Source organism: Myodes glareolus, chromosome 6 (genome assembly GCF_982192425.1).
Source record: "Myodes glareolus chromosome 6, mMyoGla1.1, whole genome shotgun sequence".
NCBI lineage: Eukaryota > Metazoa > Chordata > Mammalia > Rodentia > Cricetidae > Myodes > Myodes glareolus.
The window spans coordinates 23,932,309-23,960,200 of NC_142031.1; the positions used below are offsets into that span (position 1 = coordinate 23,932,309).

The 27,892-nt window shown below is 47.7% G+C and overlaps 2 protein-coding genes and 1 long non-coding RNA gene across 6 annotated transcripts in view; 1 reads left to right on the forward strand and 2 right to left on the reverse strand.

The window, feature by feature from the left end:
• Window positions 1–262: 262 nt before the first annotated feature.
• On the reverse strand, window positions 263–4,169 carry Gp9 (glycoprotein IX platelet). Of its 3 annotated transcripts, none has more exons than XM_085690612.2 (3): window positions 4,030–4,169; window positions 1,862–2,457; window positions 263–1,067 (listed from the first exon to the last, which is right to left on the reverse strand). In XM_085690612.2, the coding sequence occupies exons 2-3, from the start codon at window positions 1,904–1,906 to the stop codon at window positions 522–524; spliced, it is 591 nt and encodes a 196-aa protein (XP_085546738.1). In that variant the 5' UTR covers window positions 1,907–2,457; window positions 4,030–4,169; the 3' UTR covers window positions 263–521. The 3 variants fall into 3 exon arrangements, with proteins under 3 accessions (XP_085546738.1, XP_087763181.1, XP_048272437.1); XM_087907055.1 differs by lacking the exon at window positions 4,030–4,169 and adding an exon at window positions 3,496–3,563; XM_048416480.3 differs by lacking the exons at window positions 1,862–2,457; window positions 4,030–4,169 and adding an exon at window positions 1,663–1,830.
• On the forward strand, window positions 3,071–27,776 carry LOC146894164 (uncharacterized). The gene is made up of 2 exons (XR_015002256.2): window positions 3,071–3,569; window positions 26,664–27,776. It is a non-coding gene; the product is annotated as an uncharacterized LOC146894164 (long non-coding RNA).
• Efcc1 (EF-hand and coiled-coil domain containing 1) overlaps window positions 17,595–27,892 on the reverse strand; it is a 41,285-nt gene continuing 30,987 nt past the window's right edge. For both annotated transcript variants that reach the window (XM_085690610.2, XM_085690609.2), the window contains exons 6-8: window positions 26,267–26,404; window positions 24,602–24,665; window positions 17,595–23,483 (exon numbers count right to left, since the gene is read on the reverse strand). In XM_085690610.2, coding sequence (XP_085546736.2) covers window positions 23,347–23,483; window positions 24,602–24,665; window positions 26,267–26,404 — 339 coding nt within the window. In that variant the 3' untranslated portion in view covers window positions 17,595–23,346. The remainder of the gene's footprint in view (window positions 23,484–24,601; window positions 24,666–26,266; window positions 26,405–27,892) is intronic.

Sequence of the window (27,892 nt, forward strand, 5' to 3'; positions counted from 1 at the left end):
GGAGACTTTCGATGGGGCCTGCAGTCCTGTGTCCAGTCAACTGGGTCATGTGAGGCGGCTGGCAGAAGCCATGAGAGCTGGTCCCAGGACCTGGCTCAGGCTGCTCAGAGATTATGGAATTGGGGTGTTTGGGTGGGAAACTTTAGGAGAGAGAGAAGCCTCAAACCCGGTTCAAACAAAACGAATGCAGGTTTCTAGAAGAAGCCAGATTTAAGAAAATTACTATGTTGAGTTTATACAAAAAGGTTATGCAGTGGGTTCATTGTTAATTTTTAAAAATTGCATCTATTTATTTGCTGTGCATGAACAGAATGAGTGTGAAGGTGAAATTCGAGTCTCTCCTATGATATGGGTCCTGGGGATTGAACTCAGGTCTTCAGACTTTGCAGCAAGTGTCTTTCCCACTGAGTAATCTCAGCAGCTCTCCTGTGTGGGCTTTTAATGGCATGAACCGACTCGGGCCAGTGCTTCTGGGCACCCGGCTTAGGTCTGGACTGCCAGCCTGGTGTCATGGGCTAGGCTCAGTTCAGAGGCTCTGTGAATGTGTTCAGCAGGCCAGCTAGTAGGACCAGGCCCAGTATGGCCACAGCTACCAGTGCTACATCCCACCAGATCCCCGAATAGGCCCAGGATGGTGGCAACTTCCAGCCACAGCTGCCCAGCTCATAGCCTGTCAGCTGGCCCAGTGGACGCTTGGTGGCCAAGTCAGGGCTGGCACAGTAGACGTGCAGCAGGGCTTCTGGCATGTGGTCCTCCAGCCAGAGGCGCAGGTAGGTGAGGCCGCAGTCACAGTGCCAGGGGTTGTGTGTCACATCAAGGTTCCACAGCTGTGGCATGTGGTCGAAGGCACCTGGTGGCACTGAACGCAGGCTGTTGTTGGCCAGGAAGAGTTGGCGAGTGTGAGCTGGCAGCACAGGCAGGGCTGTGAGGCCCCGCCCCTCGCAGTTCACCTTTAACCCCATGGTTTCCAAGGGCTGGCAGGTGCAGGGCGTTGGGCAGGCCTGGGTGGCTGTGGCCACGGGCCAGAGCAGAAACAGGAGCCCCCAGGTAGTCATCCGGCAGGCCAGCTGTGGGCAGAGAGCAATGAGAGTGGGGCCTGTCAGCCCATACCAGGATACCTGTGCTGGACAAAGGTGTGTCCCTTCTTTCCAGGCCTCTGGAGGGCGCAGGAACTCTGTGCTCTAGGTTGGGTTGGAACTCACTATGTAGCCCAGGTCTCTGGCAGAGATCCCAGCCCCTGCTCAAATAGGGGAGCGGGTGACTGCTGAGGGACTGGCCACAGAGGCTGGGAATGAACCTTCCAGACTTAGTCCCTTGCCTGAGCCTGGAGTCAGGCCATGGCATCCATTCTGCACCTTGGCCGTCCCTCATGATACCTGATTCAAAAAACCTGCAGGGCTTTCCAGCTGGCAGCTCAGCGGGGACCTCACAGGGACCTGTCTAAAAGCTACTCATCTAGGCCAATGACCAGAGCTGAGAAGTGAAGGCCCAGAGAGGGGACGCACTCACCCAGGGCAACCCAGAAGTCCACGGCAGAGTGCAGTCAGGGAAATGTCTCAGGTCCGTCTGGTTCTGCCTCGTTTCCTGCCTTCCCTCCCAGTTTACGATTAGGGACTGTTTCCCCCTCTCAAGCATTTGCTCTCCTACCAGGGTCCAACTCACAGGAGGCTTCAGGGAGTGCTCATTGATTGACACACGGATCCTGATTCAGCCAAGTTGCTGGTTGACATCGTAGAGCAAATGTTCTCCCACATTCCATCTTTTTATGGAGAGGGTCAAGGGAGAGACACAGTGTCCCCTCTCGTTCTGCCAGCTCATCTGGAGTGAACACCAGGCAGGAGGTCATGCTGGACCCACTTACCTGTGAGGCCTTGGTTGGGGCACACCTTCTACGAGCTGGTGGCATCCTGGTCAAGGCTGTGGTGGTAGCGTGTGTAAGCTATGGGAACTGGCAGTGGTGGCCGCTGCTTTAGTAGAGGAAGGAAATGATGAAAATAGCCTGGCTTATCCCCTAAGTGCAGCCCTGAGGGCCTATCTCAGAGGCAGGAGGCTTCCAGGGTCCCAGGGCCTTGGGCATGGAAATGCAGGCCAACTTCACTTTACGGGAGGGGCACCTCTGTACCACAGGCAACCTATGGCTTTGTGTGGTGTGTCTGAAGGTCAACCGGGGTGCCCCCTGCCTGGGCCTAGTGGTTGGGGGGGGGCTTCCTGAAGGAGAAGATGCTCAGCTGAGTGATGGTTGACTCTGAGTTCCTTATAGACGTGAGCAATGACCCTGACGCTGCACCCCTCCCTGAGGAGTGGGGTAGAGTACAACAATGCCTGATTGTAGTTCTCCATTCCTCTGAAGTAGTGAGGGAGGCTCCTTTTTGTCCATGGTGTCTTTAGCGCCTTCTCCTTCCATTTCTTGTAGAGATGCAGGTTTGCAGCTCTGAATCTCTCAGAGGCAGGGCCCGGCTGTAACCAGAGACCAATATATATCTCATAGTTGCTTTTGTAGCCTCTTTCTTTTGAGTGTGATTTCATTTTTCACCCCTGTTAGAAACCATCATGTTTTCTTTACAAGATAAATGTAGTTTCCATTTAATTAGTGCTTTTGATATTACAAGATATTAATCAAAATCAGGCCTAATGGTCAGATATAAACATCATGATATTAAAACTCGAACGTGTGCGTTTTTATAATAAATCATAATTCCACAGTTGTGAAATTGTGACTATTAACCATGTCAGTTGATACTTATCAGATGTTCCTGTGCACAGAAGATGGGGGGGCTGGTAAATCCTGGGCTAGACTGACACTTGCTGAAACTGGGGCTTCTGGGACTGAAGGAGGAAGGATGGATCATGAGGGAAAAGAAGAGACCCCTGGCCAGTGCTGTGGTCATGGCTGGTTGGCCAAGATCAACAAACACAGTAAGGATCTTGGCCTTTGGTCTGGAGAGATTTAGATGGGTTTAGGGATGGAGAGGGAAACTGAGGCTGGGAACAACAGTGCCACCACCTAAGGCACACTGGATCGTTTTCAGCAGGGCAAGTGTCATGCCAGCTGGGACAGAGGCCACCAACATGTCCTGTGGCTGGTTCTTCAGCAGTTCTAAGGTAGCAGAAGTCAGGCTGGCCCAGAGTCAAGGCAGAAGGGGATACTCCACTTTACCACATGCCTTTCCCTCTCTGCAGACTGGCCCCTGTCCCTCCCACTAGACAGGCCTTTGGGCTATGACTGGGTCTCGCTCTAGGCCCCTAGGGGCTATGTGCTTCTTCACAGCTTCTGCCCACTTCTACTTTCAGTATGGGGGATGAATAAACACGGAACTCTCATTGACTGAGCTCTGGTTCACCAGGGCCAGCTTCCTCAACCTTCTGCAGCTGGCTCAGAGAGAGTAGGGAAGGTCTTCTCTGGCCCCTGAGGTTATAACTGCCTGGAGTCTATGTCTCTGTGTTCGTGAGTTCTCTGGCCCTAGTTGGGGCCTCAGTTGCTGTGAGTCCACCTACCCCCTTTATGGTAGTGCCTTGGGCATCAGGAGTCTTCATTCTCCCATCTTCAGGGCAGCTGATTTCTCCTCAAGGTGGGCCAAAGTCCCTGGGTGAGTGGGGGGTGGGGTGGGGGTGTGTGAGAGGGGTGGGGTGGGGGTGGTGGGAGGGGTGTGGGTGTGGGGGGTGGGAGGGGTGTGGGGGGTGAGGGATCCCACAGCCTCTAGGCTGTGCTCCTGGCTAGGCCTATGTGGTCCATGTCTCATCTATTCAGGTTTCTAAGATTTCCTTATTTTTAGCAGGCTACAACGGCATCAGTAGCAACAAAACTCTACACATACAATTTTTCTTTTTTGAGGAAAAATTGTAATGTTCAAAAGAATAGAAAGAAGAAAATTAAAAATTTCTTTACCCCCCCCCCCCCATGAATAACAACGCCTCTGGGGGCTGGTGTTAGGGTGCAACTCAACACAGGGCGCTTGTCTAACATGTGCAAGGGCCCGAGTCTGAAGTCCCAGCGTCACACGTGTACCAAATAGAAGTATTTTTGCTCACCCAGGTAGAATCATCCAGAGCTCACTCGTTCCTGGATCTTCCCCGTCCCACTGTGGCTAAAACCACATCCAGAGCACTGTTCTGGCTTAGCATCGCTTCGTGGGTGTAGCTTCCTCATAGAGTCCTCTTATCTGGGTTGCACAGGGCCTTTGTGGTGCCAGAGGATCAGAGGTGCTCCCTGGGGGGAGGGCTCTGGAACCCGGCTGTGCACTGTTAGCAAGACAAACAAGTCCTGCTAACCGCGGTTGGAGCGGCTCGGCTTTCATAAGAAGCTGCAGTGCCGACTTTTAATGCTGTCTGTTCATGGTAAAGACTGTTAAGAGTTCTTACACATGTCCTTTGTTTTTTTCCCTTCAAGACAGAGTTTCTCTGTGTAGTTCTGGCTGTCCTGAAACTTGCTCTGTAGACCAGGCTGGCCTTGAACTCACAAAGATCCACCTGACTCTGCTTCCAGAGTGCTGGGTTTAGAGGCACATGCCTTTCCGCCTGACTCAGGTCTTTATTCTTGACAGCCTTGGGCTGAGGACTGTCAACCACGTGGCTCAGCTCCTCTGTGGTTGGCTGGGACTGCTCTCATGGCCATCCTGCTAAGATGAACACTGAGTGAATGGACGGCCTTGAAGAAGCTGCAGCCAACCACAGCTACTTTCTGCTAAAATACAACTGCTTTTGCTAGTCCATGTGAACTCAAGCAACCGCTTTACCCAGATCAGAGTGAGAGCCGGCCTCAAACTCTCTATGTAGTTGAGGAAGATCTCAAACTGCTGGTCCTTCTGCCTCTACTTCCCAAGGGCTGGGATTCCAGGCCTGTGCCACCGTGCCTTGCTCAAAGAGATAATTCTTATTTTTGTTCTCATCCCCTCCTCCTCTTCCTCCTCAGGATTGCATTGGCTATTCTGACTCTTTTGTACTTCTGCCATTTTTAGGGAAATGGTGTAAAATTTTGTTTCATGTTTATGCGTGTTTTGCCTGCTTTGCATCTGTGTACCATGTGTGTACCTGGTGCCTGCAGAGGCCACAAGAGTCACTGGATCTCCTGGAACTCAGCTTATGATGGTTGTGAACCCCGCGTGGGTTCTGGGCACTGATCCCAGGTCCTTTGCAAGAGCAACAAGAGCTCTTAACTAATGAGCCAGCTATCCAGCCCCATTGTAGGAATTTCAAAATTTTTTTTCTATTTCTGTGGAGAAAGTCATTGGTATTTAGATAGGAATTGCATTGATCTATAGGTAACTTTGGGCAGTGTGGTCCTTTTAGCATCATTAATTCTTTTGATCTGTGAACATGTTTTTTTTTTTTTTATTCCAGTTTTTGTGTCCTTTGGTTTTCTTTTTTCATTTATTCTGTGTTTTCACGCGTGTGTGCGTGCAAGCATATAGCATGCATGCATGCTAGGCAAGGCAGAGAACGATAGCAGGAGTCGGTTTTCTCCTTCCATTATGTGGGCTCTAGAAATTGAACACAGGTCATTAGAATTAGCGGTAAGTGACTTTACCTGCCATCTTGTCAAATTACCTTTTATTGGAAACTGCACTGAACACTCAATTTCCACCTTTATGATGAACAAATACAGTAATTGTCACACAAAGGCAAAACATACTTTGAGTGGCCATTGTTTTTCTATTTGGGACAGCTTCATGTTTATTCCTTTGTCATAAAAAGAGGAATATATTCTTCCATAATTTCTTTAAATTTGATTTACTTATTTTATTTTATGTATATGAGTGTCTTGCCTGCATGTCTGTCTGTGCACCACATACATGCAGTACCCACCTAGTTCAGAAGAGGGTGTCAAATCCGTGGAACTGGAGTTGTAGATGACTGTGAGACAACATGTGAGCTCTGGGAATTTAACCTGGGTCCTCTGGAAGGAGCAACCAGTGCTCTTAACTTCTTCCACCAAGATTTTTGCCTTTTAGTTTTGAATATTCAGCAAGTTCATCATTGCCATATGGACTGTCATTATAGCAATGTATAAAAATGTAACTAAGTGTATATAAACAATATATATATGATGACTGGTGACATTATTTTAGGCTTGAGAACATGCTTTTTAAAAAACCTTTTACTATTCTTTGTGGCTTTCGCATCATGCGTCTCGATCCCATTCATCTTCCCGTCCCTTTGTATTCCCTCTCTGCCCTGGCAACCTCCCTCTCCCAAATAACATAAAATTTAAGAGAAGAAAAAAAGAAAGGGGAGGGGGGAGAAATTAATATCTCATCATGGAAACTGTAGTGTGACACAGTGAGTCACACGGTACACCCTTTAGTCCATGCATTGTTACTGGTAAGTGTTCATTGCAGAGTCATTGGTCTGGTTTGAGGCCTCTGGTTTCTGCTACACTATACTGGGCCCTCACTGGGACTCCTCTTGGATATCCTGTTGTTGCCTTGTGTCATGGAGATCCTGCAGCTTTGGTTTAGAAGGACCAGACCCTTCATATGCTCCAAAAGATCATAGATGAGATGGGTGTTGGTGTGGGTCAACTTATAGCCCTAGTTGTGGGCCTGGGTGATTGCAGGGTTGGTCAGCCCACCAGCTCTCCCCCATCCTCACCACTAGGGTGAGTTCTCCAGCACTTCCCTGGCTAGTTCACCCCATACAGCAAGGAGCAAGGGTTGGGGCTGGTTCTACTGCTTTTTATACCCTCAGGACCTGCACACCTACATGTTAACAGATGTTTCCTGTCCTGACTGCCTGTTCCTAAATTACTGGCAACTGCTTCCCAAATTACCATACGGAGGCTTACATTAATTATAAATGCTTAGCTGATAGCTCAGGCTTATTACTAGCTAACTCTTACATTTAAATGAACCAGTTTTTATTAATCTATGTATTTCCATGTGGCTCATGGCATTACCTGTTCTCTAGCATGTCTTGCTTCCTGTGTGGCAGACTGACTCTTTTAAAGGAACCACGCCTCTGTTTGCCACCAGCAAATAGAGCCCACTGGAGAAAAAGTGGTTACCAAGAAGTCAAGTTTGACTTTGTTTTTGTGAGTCTAGAATCTTTTTTAAAGCTTTGTCAGGTTTTATGTGGACAGTCTGGCCCCATGTTGGGTGCCCAATGAAGTGTTAATCTAATTAATCTTTATTAATAAAAAACTGGGAGTCAGATATCGGGGTAAGAACCTGAAAGATCAGAGAACAGGGAGCAGCCACAGACACTTCCTACCTTTACTGTTCCTCCATCCTCAAAGGCCCGAGATCCTCTCAGTCCTGCCTTACTATTTCCTGTGTGCTCTCTCTCCTCAGTCCCCCAAGCCTCTCTAGTCAGCTGGTGACTAGCTTCACCATCTGACTCCAGGCAAGCTTTATTTGTCAGAACACAATCAAATATCACATGGCAGCCACACCATCAGGGCCAGCTCTACTGTGTTGTCCAGGTGAGATACAGGGGCCACTCTCCCTAGTGCTGCAGCTGGCGAGGGGCAGGACCCACTCTGTGCAGCTCTTTCGTCTCTGCCTTTGGTGGTAACAGGAGCTACAGACATCAGCACAGACCATGGCTGTGGCAGGGTCATGGGCACAGACATGGTCCTTGGCAGCAGCCCAGGCCTGGAAGTTACCATGGCTTGTCACCCATCTCAGCCCACTCCTCACTGCCTTCGCTCCTTCAGCTCTGCCTCTCTCTACAGGACATAAATCTCTCTCTCTCTCTCTCTCTCTCTCTCTCTCTCTCTCTCTCTCTCTCTCCCTCCCATACCCCACAATATTTACTCACCATAATAGTGTCCTTTGGGTGGGCCCATGTTTTTTTTTTAATTTTTTTATGATTTATTTAACTTTATTTTTTATGTGCATTGGTGTTAAGGTGTCAGATCCCCTGCAACTGGATCTTCAGACAGCTGTAAGCTGCCATGTGGGTGCTGGGAATTGAACCCCGGTCTTCTGGAAGAGCAGTCAGTGCTCTTAACCTCTGAGCCATCTCTCCAGCCCTCTGGGCCCATGTTTTTTGTCTCCTCCTGTTTAGTCATAATGGCTGAGTGTATACTGTTTCTGGTTTTTTTTTTTTGAGACAGGGTTCCTCTGTTTAGCCCTGGTTGTTCTATTGTTCTAGAACTCACTCTGTAGACCAGGCTAGCCTCAGATTCCCAGAGATCGACCTGCCTCTGCCTCCCAAGTGCTGGAATCAAAGCTCTACGATGCCACATCTGGCTATACTTTACATAATTAATGAGATTCATCACTCATCCATAAAAACAAGGGGCTGAAATACTTATATATATTTTGGTTAAAGGCATGTGAATATTCTCTCTCCTTACCTTAATTTATAACCCCAACAGCTTTATGCACTCTCAAACAGCCACACTCTAGGTCTTTTATATGAAAAGAGATAATTCTGCCAGATGTGATGCACTGCTCCTCACTCCCGTTACTGGGAGGCAGAGGCAGGAAGATTGTCTCAATGATTGAGGCCAACATGGCCTACATGGTAAGATTCAGGCCAGCCAGGGCTACACAGCAAGACTTTATCTCAGAAAAAAGAAAAAGAAAAAAAGAAGTAGTTAGAGGTGCCAGTAACAGGGTCCTTAACAACCAATGATGGAGACTTCACCCCGAGATGTAGCACACAACAGCTAACAAAAAGAAAACCTTAAATTACTTAAACTTCCAAGTTAAAAAATGAGGGGACTGAAAAATTTGCTAATGTTAACTGAATCTATTTATATCTTACAAAACTGTTTTGATTGAAAAATTAACCTAAAAAAAACCCCTAGAAGATAGGAGAAGAGCTCTTGTTAGCTGCTGCTATTAAAATGGAGAAATGGTTCATGGGAACAAGCAAGAATAAGAAACTATAACATCTTGCTGGGATAATCTTCTTGTTCACTGTGTGAAGATGTGTCTCTGTCTTCCTCACCTGCCTAAGGCACCTTCTGATGGGAGGGTAGGCGGGACTTCCAGGGAGAGATAGAAACTCTGTGCTGAGATTCGTCAGCTGTTGCAGGATATGTGATCACACTGTGTGAAAGGCGCCTTCTGATTGGGTTTAATAAAGAGCTGAATGGCCAATAGCTCAGCAGGAGGGACTAGGCAGGACTTCTGGGGAGAGAGGGGAACTGGGAAAGAATCTGATGTGCGGGGAGGGGGGGGGGGACACCAGCAAACATGGGAACAAACCTAAGCTAAAGGCCAAGCTTTCATAATTAATAATAAGTCTCTGTGTCATTATTGGGGAGCTAGTGGACCCCCAAAAGCCAAATGAGAAAGTTCAACTACAGTTAGCCAGATGTAGAGGAAGTGAGACGTGTACTACCAAGGAGCGGTAACGAGCTATGTGGCAGAATGTAGGTTAATATAAACAGGTTAAGTTAGTTGGGAACAAGCCTAAACTAAGGCCAGCCTTTCCTACTTAATAAGAAGCTGGTGGTCCAAAGAAAGTCTTGTCACAAAATCCCCTTATTGAATGATGCTGTTTCTATTACTATTCTCGTTTCTGCATACTGTTCCAGTAATGACCAGTTTGAGCAGCTCATTGCTAGATTTAAGGGCACTTCAAAGTCTGCACTTCAGTTAGATGAAACAACACTTTATTTTATTTACGCAATTGTTCATTCAAAAAGATGTATTTATGTGTATCTGCGCATGTGTGTGTTCAACAAGTGCACACATGGGTACAAGTGCCCATGGAGGCCAGAAGCAGAGTCAAGATGCCCTGGAGGCGGAGTTACAGGTGGCTGTGGGCCACCTGACCTGACGGCCTCTCCAAGTCTGCTCTGCTGTCATTCCCTTCCATTTCCTTCGCCCTCTTTCACTCTCTCTCCTTTCTCTCTGAGGTAGGGACTCACTATGTAGCCCTGGCTGGCCTAGAACTCCATATAGACCAGATTGGCCTGGAACTCACCGAACCCGAGTGCTGGGATCAATGGCTTGTGCTGGGCACCGTGCTTGGCACCATGCGCTCTTACCTGCTGAGCCATCTCCCCAGCCCCAGTTTGTTTGATTTATTTTTTGAGACAAGTTTTCATGTAGCTCAAGCTGGTCCTGATAGATAGCCAAGGATGACACTGTATTTCTGAATCTCCTGCCTCCACCCTCGAAGTGCTGGGATCTTGGTGAGCATCACTAAACAACTGGTGAGCTAAACAACTGGTATTTCTGAAGGGTAAAAGGGACAACTGGAGCAGGAAACCAACCAATCACTGAGCACCCTGACTCTGACCCCAGAGCCAGAGAAATAAACACACCCTGTATTTGATGCCTGAGCCAGGAAAGAAAAATCTTTATCCCTTTACTCAGAACTAAAGACATGTGCCCTGGCTCTGAAACTAGAGTCAAAAAAACACATTTTGTCCCTAGAACAGAGCCAGTGAAGGAAATATGCCCTGGTCCCAAGATTAGAGTCAAAAAGCTAAAAAGGACCAGTGAAAGAAACACAGTTTGGCCATGAAGTCACAGCCATCTCTGCCTCTGACCAGATAAACTGACCAGTCCCTGAGCAGGGAAAACTAACCAATCCCCCTTCTCCCTGGGAAAACTCCACCCCTAAGAAGCCCTATAGAAGCCTCTCCACCACTTCACATAAGAGCTGCCCTTAATCCCTCCCTGGCAGAGGCAGCCACTCTCCTGGATTCCTCCTTTCCAAATAAATCTCTTTCTCAAAAGAGTCTTGGGTGCCGACCTTCATTTGCTGGCACAGAGCAGAAGAACCTGGCTGGGGCATCCCTTCGGGGACTGAGCTGAAAGACCTTGCTGAGATGTTCCCTAGGGACCGCAGCAAGGCAGAGCACAAGAACCTTGCTAGGATGCTCCTTAGGGGGTGTGTGTGGAGGAGGGACGGACAGGTGGACAACTTTTAGCTGGAGCCGGAGGAGATTGCTACATTTCTGCAGGGGGCTTCTCTTTAGCAGAGTGTTAGCAGAAGAAACATCTTGGGCTGGAGAAGAAGCAGATAGCTCTGCTAGGAAACTCCCGTAAGGGAACAGAGCAGAACTCAGCTGTAGCGCTATAGCTGAGTTCTGCTCTAGGAGAAGAGCAGGATCCCTATATCCTGTGGGGAGACCATCCCCCACTGCACCCCAGTTTCAGGTAGCCTGGCTTCCTGATAGTCAGGACACCTTTCCTCCAGGGCTGAGCTGCCCCATTGCAGCTCCAGCCTCCAGAGCTGTCCTACTGTGGCTCTAAGTATATCCTGGATTCCCGATAAGTCAGGATATCCCAGCAACACTACTGTAACACATTCCCCTACAATTTCACATTTTATGTAAGATATGTTTATAAAGGGCACACATAAAGAATTATTGTCTTATTGCTGCTTTCAAGGCACACAAGAGGAAAAATACCTTGAAACTGATGAATTTTTTACAAATGAAGCATATGGTGGAAAACTGCATCGGTGTTTGTCCAGCCGGTGTTGGAGGGAGAGTGGTGAGAATGTTGGGTTTGCAGCTGTAGTCCAAGCTGGTGGCAACGGACGTAGGGCTGTTACTTACTGCATGGTCCACCAGGAGGCACTCAGAGCAAAACAGCATCACTAGCGTTCCATCCCACGATTTGCCACATTACCAAAGTCAGTAGTGTAAGAGTGGAGCCCTCAGTGGTCACTTGTTTCAAACCTTTGCAAAGATGTGGACCTTGGCCACGAAAGCTTATTACTTCTGGAGAGGAGGACGCTCTCGAGGAGGTGGGTGGGGGTGAAGTTGGAACAGATTATTGTCGTTGAAAGATGAAGTTTAAAAAAAAATAGAAATGTGATCAAGTGTGTGGTGTATGTCTGGTGTGTGTGTGTGTGTGTGTGTGTGTGTGTGTGTGTGTGTTTGTGTGTGGGGGCTATGCACACACTCAGAGGCCAGAGAAGGATGCTCAGTATTCTGCTGGAGCATTTTCTGCTTCATTCCTTTGATACAGACTAGCCTGGTCTACAAAGCAAGTTCTAGGACAGAGAGCTAGGGCTGTTAGACAGAGAAACCCTGTCTTTTGCATTTATTTTAGCTATAAAAGTTTTTCTTTAAACATCGTTTTCATCGTTTAGGATCATTGTAATGATATACTGTGCTAGGTGGGGCCACGGATCCCATGGCAGGGGACAATCCCACTATCAGACTGTTTACATAAGAAGGAAGTTTTCTGGGGAAGGGAGGAGAGTGAGGGGAGAGAGAAAGAGAGAAAGAGAGGCAGAGAGACCTGCTTGCCTCTTCAGAAGAACAGTGGAAGAGAGCTGGAATGAGTGGAACTTGTCTCCAAAGGGACATTTTACACATGTATACAGGCAAAGCAGCCAGCCATAGGACCCTAGGTTGGTCAGGGGGCTGAGTGCACCCTGCCAGGTGACAGGGACATAAGCTCGAATCCTAACAATCATGGTGTTCAATATCCATGTAGTTTAACTTTTTTGTTGATTTGTGGTTGGAGAAGATACATAATATGATTCAGTTTTTAAAGACTTAGCTAGGCGGTAGTGGTGCATGCCTTTAATCTCAGCACGTGGGAATCAGAGGCAGGCAGATCTTTGTGAGTTCAAGGCCAGCTTGGTCTATGGAGTGAGTACCAGAACAGTTAGGGATACACAGAGAAACCCTGTCTTGAAAAACCAAACTAAACAACAACAAAATTAAAAAAAAACCCACCAAAACAAAACAAAACAAAAAACCCCCAAAACTTCTTGATAGTGATAGAACAGTCTATTGGGAAAAAGGCCATGCGCTGACGAGAAGGAGGTATGCTGTGCAGTTGGGGGAATGTCCTGTAGCATCTACTAGGCACATTTGCTCCATGGTTTGGTTCAGTTCAGATACTTTCTTTGGACATGTTTCATCCAGACGACCTGTTCATTCAGACGGTGGGGCACTGAAGGCTTTATGGTGGGAAGACTTGTCAACTTGGTTAGAAAGAGAAACAACAGGCTATAGGGCCGAGAGGAGGCTCAGGAGGTCTAAGAGTACTTGCTGTGGACACAAGAGGACCAGGGTTCAAATCTAGAAGCTATACAAAAGCCAGGCGCTAGCAACTGTACCTGTAAACCAGGGCTGGGGGTAGGGGGCAGAGATAGGCAGAGTCCAGGAGCTTGCTGGCCAGGCAGCCTAGCTCAAGTGTCAGGTTCAATAGAGACCTAACCACAAAAAACAAAGTGTCACGTGATGGAGGACAATGCCAGACATACTTCTCTGGCCTCCATTTGTACATGAATGGACACACACACACACACACAGCTACCATGCCCAGAAAGGAACCCTTGACAGACTAAAGTAATAATTCTACCAAAGTCCATCTTAGTGAGCCGACAAGTTTTTATTGGGATTCCTAAGAGGTGTATGGATGAGGAATTACAGGAGCGATGTCTTAGGGCTTCTGTTGCTGTGATGAAGTACAATGACCAAAATGCAAGTTGGGGAAGAAAGGGTTTATTTGGCTCACACTTGCACGGTATTGTTCATCATTGAAGGAAATCATGACATGTAATTGGTTGTTTTTACTCTTTACTCTTTTGGGACCCCGCCACCCAGCTCCCAAATAATCACACATACCCAGAGACTTATTCTTACTTACGAGTGTCTGGCCTTAGCGTGGCTTGTTTCTTGCCAGCTTTTCTTAAGTCATCCTCTTTCTTTTCCTTCCGGGCTCTTTATCTTTCTCTATTTCTTTTTTTTTTTAAAGTTTATTAAATTATGAAAGTTTCCATTTCCGCCCCTCCTCCCAACACCCTCCCACTCCCCCCTCCCCCTCCTCCTCCCTCTCTATCCCTAAAAGCAGTCAGGGTTTCCTGCCCTGTGGGAAGTTCAAGTTCCTCCCCCCTCCCTCCAGGTCCAGGAAGGTGAGTGTCCAAACAGACTGGATCCCAAAAATCCAGTATATGCAGAGGAAACAAGTCCCAGTGTCATTGTCAATGGCTTTTCAGAAAGGCTCCGGGCCAGCCACATTCAGAGAATCCGGCCACATTCAGAAAATCTGGTTGGATCACGTGCTCGCTCAGTCCCAGTTCAACTGGCCTTGGTGAACTCTCATTAGATCAGTCCCCTTGTATCAGTGGGTGATCGCACCCCTCGCGCTCCTGAGTTTTTTTTCATGTTCTTCCTCCTTCTGCTCCTCATTTGAGCCTCATGGGGGGCTCAGTCGGTGCTCCAATGTGGGTCTCCGTCTGTATCGCCATCCATCGTCGGATGAAGGATCTATGGTGATAGGCAAAATATTCATCAGTATGGATATGGGCCAAGGCCGGTTCAGGCACCTTTTCCTCTGTCTAGAGAACAGTCTGGGGATCTCTCCTTGGACCTGGGATCCCATTTATAATCAAGTCTCTTGTAAACCCTAAAATGACTCCCCTAGTTGAGATATATTCTTCCCTGATCCCATATCCATCCTTCCTCCCTCCCCCCATCTCAGTCCCCCAAGTTTTCCCCATTCCTCCCTACTCCCTTCTCTCTAACCCTCTCCCCTTCCAACTACCCCCCCCCCATGCACCCGAGGTTACCTGGGACTTTTGTCTATTTCCAATCTCCAGGAGGATAAGTACATGATTTTCTTTAGGTTCACCTTCTTATTTAGCTTCTCTAGGATCTCGAATAATAGGCTCAAAGACCTTTAATTATGGCTAGAATCCACTTATGAGTGAATACATACCATATTCCTCTTTTTGGGTCTGGCTTACCTCACTCAGTAAAGCGTTTTCTATGTCCATCCATTTGCATGCAAAATTCAAGATGTCATTGTTTTTTACCGCTGAGTAAAACTCTAGTGTATATATGTTCCACACCTTCTTTAACCATTCTTCTTTCTCTATTTCTTTACTTCTTACTCTGTGGCTGGCTGTGTAGCTGGGTGGCTGGCCCCTTGAGTCCTCCTCTTTCTCTTGCTCCTTGATCTTTTTTCTCTTTTTTTTCTCCTTTTATTTATCCTCTCTGCTGCATCTGCCTATCCCTTCTCCTGCCTAGCTATTGGCCGTTCAGCTCTTTATTAGGCCAATCAGGTGTTTTAGGCAGGCAAAGTAGCACAGCTTTACAAATGCAACATAAAAGAATGCAACACATCCTTGCATAATTAAAACAAATGTTCCACAGTATAAACAAATGTAACACATCTTAAAATACTACCCTACAATAAGAACAGGAACTCAAATAGGGCAGGAATCTGGAGACAGGAGCTGATGCAGAGGCCTTGGAGGGGTGTTGCTTACTGGCTTGCTCGGTATGGCTTGCTCAGTCTGTTTTCTTAAAGAACCCAGGATTACCAGCCCACAGGTGGTTCCACCTACAATGGGCTGGGCCGTCCCCCATCAACCACTAAAGCCAGAACCTTCAGAGATGTTTTCTCAGTTGAAGTTTGTTCCTTTCAGATGACTGCAGCTTGGGTCAAGTTGACATTAAAGTGTCCAGCACAACCAGGGAGGAACCAAAAGCAGCCTTATCTGGAGAGGACTCACGGAGGCTCAGCCCTGGAGTGACCCCACCCCCCACCACGAGGGCTGCTCTGCGGGGATAAGCCAAGCCAAGCCCTAGGAATCTCCTCTGGGCTGGTCAGTGTCCTTCCCTAACAGTTTGCTGCTTCTAGAAAGCGGGGGTGGGGAGTGGGGTTGAGTGATCTCAGCAGTTGGCAAGCAGAGACAGGTGGACCTCTGTGAGTTCGAGGCCAGCCTGGCCTACACAGTGAGACTTGATCACAAACACACTACTAGCCTCTTAGAGTTGCACATTTCTGCTTTCTCGGGATGTGATATTTGCATGCGTGCATCTCACAAGCCTGTCTTTCTCTGCATGGAATGTGTTCAATTCATAGAAAACTATTTTACTAGATATATCTATAATCATAGGACTCAGAAAACGGAGACAGGAGGACTGGGAGTCGGAGAGCACCTGGATTACAAAGCAAGACCCATCTCAAAGAAACAAAACAGTAAAATATATACATTTACAATCTTATACTGTATAAGTTTAAAAATCAAGCAGATTCTAAGGAAATTAAAAAAGGAATGGCACGTGTCCTAGGGCCTCCCTGGTTGCACTTGAACTCCCAGCTCAGGCTGCTCCCAGCTGGAAAGATTGTCCTCTGTGCTTCCATCCAGCGAGTGTGTCCCCACCTAGTGGTGACAGTGTAGAATTACTTTCTCTTAGCTGGGAGTATCGGGAGGGAAGCAATTTAAGGTCAGTGGAGTATCTCTGCCAGAAGGTGAGAGAAGAACACGGGTTAGAATTTCCAAGAAAACATTTGTAACGAGTTACAGACACTTAGTACATTCCAAAATTCCAGAGAAGGACTTCTAGAAAAGGAAAAGAAGGGGGAAGACAGGACATCTGTTCTCAGACACTTGTGTATCAAGTTTTCCCAAACTGGTGTGGAATCACCATGCTCCCAGCCCTGCTCCTCACCCAGCTAGCCAGTATGTTGCTCTTGCCTTTCCATTCAAGGGCTCTACACTGGGTGTCTCAAGTTCCAGGTAATCTTTTTTTTAAATTTGAAACAAATTCATCTTGGAGTTATGTTTTCTAAGTGGTAGGGCACTGTGTACGCATGGGGCGGGCGCCCGGAGCCTCAGCATGTACATGGTCCCCTCTTCTACTACCTTCCCCACCGCTGTTGCCTGTGCCTTGCATCCTAACCCTATCCCTGCTCAGCCTTTGGCCAGGGTGCATTGTGTCTGATGTGAACGAGAAGCATCAGGCCGAGCAGGCATGCAGCAAGCATCCCTCCTCTCCCATCATCTTTTGGCTTATGAGTGCCTGTCAGCTGGCTTCATACTTTCAACTGGCCTAGGGCTCACTGTCAGGCCTCCCTCCCCACCATGTCTGCTAACGAAGCATGCACTCAGCACAGGAAATGTGTTTGTTATCTACAGCTCTAACACACTGCCCACAGCAGCAGCTTCATAGCAACGTTTGTTGGTTTTTATTGGTTTTTGTAGGTCAGAAATGCTTGTTTTAGCTTGAAGGTTCTAGATGTTGCAGTCAGGATCGCAGCAGGGCTGGGGTTGTCACCACTGAAAGATTTGATCGGGGCTGGTGGAATTGCTTCAAAGATGCCTGAGCTAATGGCTAGAGTTCTCCATTCCCTGCTGGGCATTGGCAGACTGGGAGGGCGCAAGGCCCTCTGGGCAGGGCTGCCTGGATGGACTCAGGACACAGTGGCCAAGAGATACCAAGGTGTGGTGATGTTTAGTTTGGGCTCTCACAAATAAAGCTTGCCCGAGGATCAGAGGGCTGAGCTGACCACTAGTTAACCATAGAGGTCTGGAGGGCTGTACAGACAGACAGACATAGACAGACAAGAAGTGATATGGCTGGGCCGAGAGGGAAGAGACAGGAGCTTGGATCTCTCTCTCTCTCTCTCTCTCTCTCTCTCTCTCTCTCTCTCTCTCTTTCTTGCTGAGGAGCTAGCGAGGTAAGAGTTGGCTGTGGCTTGGTCCTTTGTCTCTCTGATCTTTCAGCATTTCCCCTGATATATGGCTCTGGGTTTTTATTATTAAGACCAGTTAGCACTAATCGTGTACCAGCAAGGAAGGTACCACCATGCTTTGTGGCTGAGTCTGTGTCCCCACCACATTCTGCTTGTCTGGTATGGCTTATACCTGCGACTCCTGCTGTCTTAGTTAGGGTGTCCATTGCAGTGAAGAGACACCATGACCACGGCAACTCTTATAAAGAAAAGCATTTAATTGGGGCTGACTTACAGTTCAGACGTTTAGTCCATCATCATCATGGTGGGACATGGCAGTGTGCAGGCAGACATGGTGCTGGGGAAGGAGCTGAGAGTTCCACATCTGGATCCGCAGGCAGAGGAAGCAACTGCATGTCATACTGGGCATGGCTTGCACACATGAGACCTCAAAGCCCACCTCCATGATGATCACTTTCTCCAACAAAGTCACACCTACTCCAACAAAGTCACACCTCCCAATAGTGCCACACCCTATGAGAGCCATTTCCTTTCAAACCATCACACTTGCTCACCTTCAACAGAAGGAGTGAAGAGTTTCATCCCAGAGCAAGCATGCCAAAGACTCTGTGATGTGTCAAGAAGAGAGTCCTTTCTTCTCTCGGCGCTGGGACAGGACCTAGGACTTCACTTATGCTAATCAGGCACCTAGCGCTAAGATCAAATAATTATAAGGTCTCCACAAGAAGACAACAGTTTTCAGATGGGGTCCCAGCTCTGAGAGGGGGACGTGGACATGAGTTCCCACACCTAACCGAGAAGTTATCTTCAATTAATACCTGATTGCAAAGGAAAACTCAATTATCTCCAATGGAGTCTCACTGGGATATTAAGCACACATCAGGGTAACCCCATGCCCAGCAGTAGAAGGCCAGAACAAAACAGACTCAGTGGTATTTTTGCCGACTTTTTAATCTCAGATTGCTTTGTTTAGGCATTTTTTTTTGTTATAGTGTTCTTTTGCTTGCATATTTTCATGGTTTGTGTTTCTTGATTTTGTTATTTCTTTGTTTTACTTGATTATTTTTTTAAAGAGAGAAAGAAAGAAGGTGTGGAGTTGGCTGGGGAGGAAGGATCTGGGAGGAGTTGGGAGGGGAGAACGTGTGATCTGAATACATAATCTAAAACTGTTTTCAAAGAAATCCTAGATTTTCACATTGAAAAGGAATTTTAGAATACTTAACAGAACTTCGTCTACCTGATAAAGTTAATTTATAACAGTACTATAAAATAATGCAATGAGTTTAAGTTAATGTATTTACAGATTGCATTGAAAAAGATTAATAAATTTTTTTATCTTCTTTTCTAAGATATATTTAGTATAAATTGCATATGTTCCAACCATTACTTTGCTTTTGTGTATGAAAAAATAGGAAACACTAGCTTTATTTTTCTAAGTTATTGAATGTGAAATTGATCTGTATCAGATTATTTATAAAGGTTATTATTTTAGTGTTATAGGTATCGATTCTGTGTCTTTGTAGACTTTCTACAGCCGTTGTCTGGTATTATTTATCGTACCAGTATAGAAACACAAATGTGCAAATAGAGTATAGTTACTGAACTTCCCTGCTTCCAAACCTTGTCATCTGATGACTACACAGAGAGTCCTACCTATTCATTTATCATGCCTCAGGCCTGGAATGTTCTCAACAACACATGGTTTGTAAAATAATTGAAAAAATATGAATTAATCTTTGGATATAAGTTACATTATCATACATACATATGGATTAAGAATTAAAGGGCCTATTTAATTTTTTTTCAATAAAAAAGAAGACAGCAGTTTTATTGAGCAGCAGACCAAGGAGTTAATTGGTGCGCAGCGATCCCCAGGACTCACAGGAAGTAAAGGGAACTTTGGGCTAGGGTTCTGGGACTCAGTATCCACCAACTAACCTTTTTGTTTTTTAAAACCAATTTTTGGGTTCAGTGTCGGGAGGTTCTGTTTGAGGGGACTCCTTCACATATCCTACTTTTGACGCAAGTTGACACTGAGGTTTCCATGACAGCTGCTCTCTGGAGACGTGGCGGCCAAGGGCTCAGTGGCTGTACAACATCCCTCTCCCTGGGCAGCACCTTCTTTCCCCTCTCCTGTCACAGCATCCCAGGCCTTGAGCTCTGTAAAGGTCCCTGGGCTGATCAAGTGGGCGGAGCTCGTCCTTGGTCAGGTATGCTGGGCTCTGCTGTTGAGCTGCGTGGAAGTGGATAGGGTCCTTGTCACTGGGGTGTGGATGTGAGGTGAAGCACACTGTTTTCTGCCACTCACAGCTGATGCGCTGGCCCTGACCCCAATCTGCATCCAGGGAAGATTCTGGGGTCATCTCACCCTAAACTTTATCCTTGGCTAGGAGCATCAGGCCTGTGCTCAGGTCCCATCCATGTTCAGGGACTCTGCACCCTGGGTTAGCGAAAAGATGACAGGTTGCAATCGGGCAAGCTCCGAAGGCCCAAGAAGGGCAGAGTATCAGCACCGCTGTCTGTAGGACATGGAAGTGGCCATGGGTTAGAGCCTCTTTCCCATACAACAGTGTGCCAGTTCCACTGGGGTAAGGTGAGCAATTCTTGTTTTTTTTTTTTTTTTTCTTTTTTGTGCTGGAGATTGAACCAGGTCCCACGTGAAGGGCAAATGCTCGTCTCCAGCTCACACTGTTGCCCGTGACTTGCTTACGTTTTATATTTTGCTGAATATTTTTTGTAACTGTACTTAGGAGGCATTTTGCTCTTTTTTGTTTGAGATATTTGCTGGCACAATGACAATCCTGGCCTTTCAGAAGGGGCTGCAAAGAAGGCCTGCTTCTGTTTTCTGGAAGAGACTAGATGATTTGTACAGCCCTTTTCTTACAGGTCAGCGTAGAATGTGCCGGAGAGCTTGTCCCGGGCCTGCTATTTTTGTTTTGTTAATTGTTAACTATATTATCTAATATCTATCAGATTGTCTGTTTCTTCATGTGTGGCTTTTATGTGTTTTTCAAGGAATGGATCCCTTTCATTGACTCACAAGACTTATTTACAGTCATATTTCAACTCCTTTAGTTCTGTTGAGATTTGTCTTGTAATGACATCCCTCCTTCGCCGCTGGTATTAGTAAGGTGTTTCTTCTGTTTTTTCTTTGATTAGCTGGGAGAGAAGTTTATTTGTAAAAAACTAAATATTTTAAACTCTTTTTAATAACTAATTTTATGTGCATTGGTGCCAGATCCCCTGGAACTGGAGTTACAGACAACTGTGAACTGCCATGTGGGTGCTGGGAATTAAATCTGGGTCCTCCGAGACAGCATCCAGTGCTCCTAACCACTGAGCTATCTCTCCAGCCCCTGCAAGATGCTTTTATTAACTACTTCTGTAATCTTTCCTGAGAACCAGCTTTGACTTTGTTGATTTTCTTTTCTGATATCCTATTTTGAGTCTGATTTCTGTTTTAATTTTTATTCTTTTCATCTGTATACTTTGAGTTGATTCTATAGCTCAAATTCGGATGTACTTGGCAAGTTGGTCTTACAATCTGTTTTTCACCGGACAGCTTCCTGAGGTGGAGGAACACTGACTTTGCAAACACACTCACTCCCCTGCCATGCAGTCCCTCGGGGCTCTGCTCTTCTCGTGTCCTGTATGTTCTGATGTGATATGTTTCTATTTTCATTTAGCCAAAAGTGTTTTCAGATTACTCTAGAAAATTTTCTTTGATATATATTTAATGTAGAAATATGCTATTCAATCTTTAAGCATTTATGGAATGCTTAAATGTTATGTTACGAGTTTAATTTTGCTGTCTGTCTCTTGAGAGATCTGCATGGTTTCCACAGTTTGATTGGCGGAGGACATTTGTAGCCGGAATGTGAAGACTGCTGTCCGAGTTTGAAGAGGTTGCATTTGTGCCAGTGTGGGATGAGTAGTCTGTGTCGTTGAACCCATCTGGTTGTTGGCTCTGGTGTGTTCAGCGTTACTAATGCCATACATGCTGGATATGTTCATTTCTTATAGAAGTATGTTGAAGTCTGCAACTACAATAGTGGACTCATCTGTTTCTTGAAGCTCTATTAATATGTATTTTTGAGACAAGATCTATGTAGACCAGGCTGGCCTCGAACTCAGAGACCTGTCTGCATCTGTCTCCTGAGTGCTATGATTAAAGGCGTGCATCACTATGCATTTGTATTTTTGTCTCAGGTAGTTTGTGGCTGTTGTTAAGTACACACATTATTTTCTTGGTGAGCTGACCCCTCTGACATTATGTGATACCTTTTTCTCCCCCGATACTTTTCCTTGCCTTGAAGGCTTTCATTGAATTACTGTTGGTACAGTAGTATTTTCCTTTACCCCTTCACTTTAACCCATGTGTCTATATCTAAAGTGAATTTTTAAAAAAGTTTATTTATTTTTTATGTTTGTGCCCGAGTGTATGTTTGTGTACCACTTGTGTGCCCACAGAGTCAAAAGAGGGCAATTTAGATTACTTGGAATAGGAGTTATAGGAAGTTGGGAGTGGTTCTGTAGGTGCTGGGAATTGAACCCAGGTCCTCTGCAAGAGCAATAAGTGATCTTATCTATTGAGCCATCCCTCCAGCCTCCTTGTAGACATCTTGTCGTTTGGTCTGAGAATCCAGATATTTTGGTTATTGTAATGAGACCACTACTATTTGGGGGGGGGTGATGCTGCTGACGGGGGGAGGGGGGTTGATGCCTTACATAACTGCTCATGTTTAATAACTTTTGTTCTGTCTTCAGCTCCTAGTCTGCCGTTTGTGGTTTTGAAGAAGTAGTTTATATAATATCACTTTCTCTTTTCCTAGTATATCCCGGCCCCCTCCTTCTTTTCCTAGTATTTGTCTCAACATCCACAACACCCATCTACAACTAATCAAAGTCCACTTTCAATAACTGTGCTGCTTCCTGGGCAGCAAAGCTTCCCAGGCTCCGCGATGGCAAAGCCTTCCTGGTTCCTTCTCTCCTTGAGCCTGTGTAAAACAACAGAACTAAACACAACACCTGTGATCACGGCTGTCTCAGTGGGCCTGAACTCGGCTCTGGTTCCCCCTCACTTGGCTGGGACAGGCCAGCTGGGGGATCTGGCTGCAGGAATGTTCTTTCTCTCAGTTTGTCAAGGTTCTGATGAAACCTGTGCCTGCCATGCTCCAGCGAAAGGGCAGGAAAAGAACAGAAAGAGGTGAAGGGTGTGCTTGGTGGGGGAGCTCTTGCAGTGCTGGGGCAGCCCTGGCACCAAGAAGACAGCAAAATAAAACCCAGGGTGCGCTAGTTGTATTCCACGAGGTCATGAGCCTTGTTCCCCAGAAGCGTTCCGTGATTTTCTTCTGTCTTTCCTGGGAGGTCATAGCAGAGCTCACAAAGTTAGACTTGCCAAAGTATGGATTGTTCCCTTTGCCTGGAGTTCCTCCTTGCACATCTGACCACACAAGGTTCTAACACACATGTAGCCTGATCAGGGTCAGAACTGGCCCTTCTTGAGCAGGTCAGATAACAGGGAATCAGCTGGAGCAAGCAGGGCAGAGATTTTCGATGTACTGTGTACTGTGCCCGGCATAAGATCAACAGCTTCAGGTATAGGCTGATCTAGCAACTGCAGGGTTTCAGTGTGGGGGTTCTGTGAGAATGTGAGAGGCCCCAGGAAGGAGCAGCTGCCAGACCCAGTTTTGGAAGGAGCCTTGGCTGCCAGAGTTCTGCAGAAGTGACAACAGTCAGACCATTTCAGACGGTAGAAGTCAGTCCAACAGTGGTCAGGTGGGCCATGGAGGCTGCACTGATGGCGCTCAGGACGACAGAGGAAGCCACAGTGATGACAGTCAGTCTGACTGTGAAGGTTGGTCCTGTGACCACCAAAGCTAGTCCCATGGTTGTCAGGTCGACCAGGGAGGCAAGTCTGGTTGTCAAGTCAAGGCTGGTCTGATGATGGTTAGGATGAACATGGTGGCCCAAGGCAGGGCCAGTAAGCTCAGCAGGAGATGAGGAAGGGGTTCGTGTGCGCAGGAGCTGTGGATCCTGGCGCTGAGGGGTTTCTCTGCAGGAGTTCACAGCCAACCAAGGCTTGGTGCAAGGTGTTCAGGATGGCCAAGGTGCCACGTGTACCCTCTGGAGAGAAACAAAAGGGTAGATTTCCTTATCTTGTCCGTAGTCACATCTCTCTTCCATGCGGCTTTCCTACCACTTGCCCAGTTACCACTGCCCACCCTGCCCAGACCTGCTCCTTATGTTCCTTCTTTTTTTTTTTTAAGTATTTATTTATTTATTTATTTATTATGTATACAATATTCTGTCTGTATGCCTGCAGGCCAGAAGAGGGTACCAGACCTCATTACAGATGGTTGTGAGCCACCATGTGGTTGCTGGGAATTGAACTCAGGACCTTTGGAAGAGCAGGCAATGCTCTTAACCTCTGAGCCATCTTTCCAGCCCTTATATTCCTTCTTGATGCCTAGATCAGTGGTTCTCACTGGGTGGGTCATGACCCCTGGGGTCACGTATCAGATATCCTGCATATCAGACATTTACATTATGACTCATAACAAAAGCAAAATTAGAGTTATGAAGTAGCCATGAAATAACTTTATGGTTGGGGGTCCCCACATGAGGAACTCTATTAAAGGGGTACAGCTTTAGGAAGGCTGAGAACTGCTATCCTTGATACACCTTCTCTCCACTGATAGTGGGCTGTTTGAAGATCCTGCGAGCAAGTATAGACTCACCTGTGAATCTCCCTGTGACCTTATGAGGTAGGGTCAGCTGCAGGGGACACAACTGGCGAAATTCTGCTGCCAGAAATTCTGCTTTGCCTGAGCAGCAGGGGCCACAGGGCCTGGAGCTTTAGGCGAATCCCAGGCACTTGACAGGGTAGTTTTTGACTATGTGGTTGGTGGAGTAACTCCTCTCTGATAGGTCAGCTGTCAGAGCTGGGGGCTTTAAGGTACAGAGGCGCTGCCTCAGTCCTGGCCCATAGTTAGCTCAGGGAACAGTATAGTCGGACTTGCCAGCAGGCAACCCCACCCTTGTCTGCTGGGCCCATGCTGGCTTTGGGTGGTTATAGCTGCCTGTGGTCTCTGCGGCTTGGTTCTGGTCTGGAGTCTGTTTTGGTGGGGTGGGGACAGAGGCGGTTCTGCAGACCAGAATTCAGAACAGTGCTGGAGTTTTGGTCCAGATGCCCCACAGCTGCCATCCATTCTCTGCCAGGCACCCTTGCCACCCTTGCCTACCCTGTGAGGGGCTCCGGTCCAGGGCATTCAGCAAAATCTTCCCCAGGGCTCTTTTTGATATATTCTTCAAGAGAGACAAAGAGAGGCTGGATCAGGTTGTGCCCCACTTAGGAGGTAGAGTGTAGAGACTTCTGGAAGCTTCCATGAAGCTCCTTGGGGCTGGTCCCACATCCCCACTTCATGTTCCTCTTTATCCCCTCCTGTCCCCATCCTCCCTTCCTGTCCCCATCCTCCCTTCCTGCCCCCATCCCCCTTCCTGCCCCATCCTCCCTTTCTGTCCCCATCCTCCCTTCCTGCCCCATCCTCCCTTCCTGCCCCCATCCTCCCTTTCTGTCCCTCCTCCCTTTCTGTCCCTCCTCCCTTCCTGCCCCATCCTCCCTTCCTGCTCCCATCCCCCTTCCTGCCCCATCCTCCCTTCTGCCCCATCCTCCCTTCCTGTCCCCATCCTTCCTTCTTGTCCCCTCATATTGTCTTCCTCCCCTGTTCTCCCCCGATGCCTCCCACCCCTGAGGCTGGAGTGGAGCAGTGTGCAGGCTCCATTTCACCAAAGACCAGGGCAGATGCCCCCGTGGAAGATGGTGGCTAAATTCTCTTAAGCATTTGATCATCTCAACCCCAGAACACGTTGTTTATTATGAGCATCTAAGCAATGGGAAGGCAATGTAGAAAGGAAGAATCAAAAAGAAAGAGGCCACACCTGTAATTCTAGCACTCAGGAGGTGGACACAGGACCAAGATTTCCAGGCTAGCCTGGGGTATGTAGTGAGATCCTGTCTCAAAAACAAATAAACCCAAACAAAGAGAACACTGCCACACCTCACTGCTTCTGGGGCTGGGCTGGGCCTCAGCTGGTCTCCAGCTCATTCCCAGCTCTTTGTCTGCCCAGCTATGCAATACCCGGCCTGACCTGGGTAGCCCATGTTCCCAGCAAACATGAAATCTCAGAGGTCCACCTGTCTCTGCCTCCCAAGTGCTGGGATTAAAAGTGTATGCCAGCCTTTTAATCCCAGCACTCAGGAGGCAGAGGCAGGTGGATATCTGTGAGTTTGAGTTCAGCCTGGTCTACAAGAGTTAGTTCCAGGACAGGCTCCAAAGTTACAGTGAAACCCTGTCTCAAAAAAGCAAAACAAAAACAAAACAAAAAATGTATGCCATCATGCCTGGCTAGTTTTAAATAATTTTTTTTGAGCCTGGTGGTTGTGGCACACGCCTTTAATCCTAGTACTTGGGAGGCAGAGGCAGGGAGATCTCTGTGAGTTTGAGGCCAGCCTGGTCTACAAGGCTAGTTACAGGACAGCCAGGGCTGTTACACAGAGAAATTCTGTCCCCCAAACAATAACAACAAATAACAAACAAGCAAAAGCAACCAAAAATTTTTTTTTGGGGTAGAATGTGCCAGGCTGGACTCAAACTTGTGGCAATCCTCCTGCCACAAGTGTGACCACAGAAGGTCACACGGGTCAGTGGAGGAGCCCCGGCTGACCATGGAAGCCAGAGCCCTAGGGGTGCCATACAGGCTCCCTCACCCTCCAGCCTCCCTTGGCTTTCCAGTGTCACCCTCGGGTCCCCTATGGACTCTCCTTGGCCCTTCTCACCATCACCTTCTTCTGGGTCTCCCAGCTCACCTCTAGACCCCCCTTCCCTTCAGGACCCCCAGAGCCCCACCAGGTCCCGGAGCCTCTGCAGGAGCTGTAGCACGTCCACCAGCTTCTCCTCCAGCAGCGACAGTCGTACCCGCTCTGTCTCCACCATCTGCAGCTCCAGCCTCAGATGCTCGGTCGTCACCATGGTCTGTGGCTCTGCCTGGGATAAAGGGTCTGGTGTGTTCCCTGCACCTGCATCCCCGGGATGGGTGCTCACAGCTTGCTTTGCCTCCCTGACACTTTTGCAGAGATCGCCTAGTCTAGCCTTCTGCATGTAAGGTAGCCATGCAGATAAACCACCCTGAGGCCAGAGGAGCTAAGTGCCTGCCCCAAACTGTAGGGTGAGCAGGATGGAGAGCAGACACACACAGTTCCTAGTCTAACAACTCCATTCTCTTCCTTTTCTTTTCTTTTGATAGATCTGCGTTGCTGGCAACCAGGAGCAGAGCGCTTGACTGACTTACAGAGAGAATGCACTACAGGGCTAGGGATCATTCCATCTCATCTCGTCCTGGGACTCTGACTGAGAGGACATTTCAGACATCTACCCACTTTTCCACAGCAATGTGACCAGGAGTGCTACCAGGATCCCAGATTTGACAACAGAGAGAATGTCCAATGCTCACCCTCTAAATCAGGCGTGTCACGTGACAGGCTTTTCTTGGTCTGGGGGGGAGTGCTCGGGATTCCCTCTGGCCTTGGGCAGGAGAACCAAAGACCCTGTGCTTCTGCCCACTGCAGGCAGGACTAGAGGACACCCCTTCTGGAGCCTTCCTGCTCTGTCACCTTGAAGTTTACTTAGAAAAGCGACAGCTGTGTCTCTCCTTGGGCGCTCCCTGACTGCCAGTTCCTATCTCACGGTGGGCCTTCCGAAGCCCAGCAGCTCTCTCCCGGGAGATCCTGGGTATTAGGACCAGTGTCTCAGGGAGCTGCAGCGCAGTGAGAACAGAGACACAGCCGGAAACATAGCAGATCAACCTGGAATCCTGGGGTGGGGGTCTTCACCAGACAGGGACAGTCAGGGCTGAGCTGTCAGCAGCTCACTACCCACATCTACTCACTTGACGCATGCATAGCGGCACCGTCGCAAATGTGGAAATCAAGGCACAGAAGGTCACACGGGTACTAGAGCTGGCACTGAAACCAGGCAGCCTGCTCTAACATACACTGTGGGGCCCTGCTCTGACTCCTGATTTTCTAATGCTCAGGGCTCAGCTTCTACCTGGGGCCCAGAGTGCAGGGTGGAGATCCTTAGGGCAGAGTTGGACACTGATATGGAGACCTGGCTGTCATGTGTCCCTGGAGAAGTCAGGGGAGACTTCCCCAGTGGGCCTGGAATGATAGTGTGTCTAGCTTAATCCTTACCAAAACACAGGACCCGTAGGAACCTGGCATTACCAGTCACCTCCCCGTCTCCTTCCTCACAGGAACATGCTTAGTCCTGTGTACATTAGACACTCGCTGCTTGGTGGGCTGACATTTTGCCTGGTTCCAGAACCACAAATAGAGCCAATCAACATCTTTAAACTAAATTGTTAAAGTGCCATCCTTAATGACCCCTAGGTTTCTCAGTCTGTGACTCAAGGCTGAGGTTTCAGGGAGACACAGACAGAAGGCAACCATGTTTATGCCTCTGAACAGTGGTGCC

Excerpts from the sequence above, each read along its gene's own strand:
- Gp9 (XM_085690612.2), bottom strand. The coding sequence starts at position 1,906 with ATGCCACCAGCTCGTAGAAGGTGTGCCCCAACCAAGGCCTCACAG. Across the intron at positions 1,068-1,861 it reads CCCCAACCAAGGCCTCACAG|CTGGCCTGCCGGATGACTAC; the intron begins GTAAGTGGGTCC and ends CTCTGCCCACAG.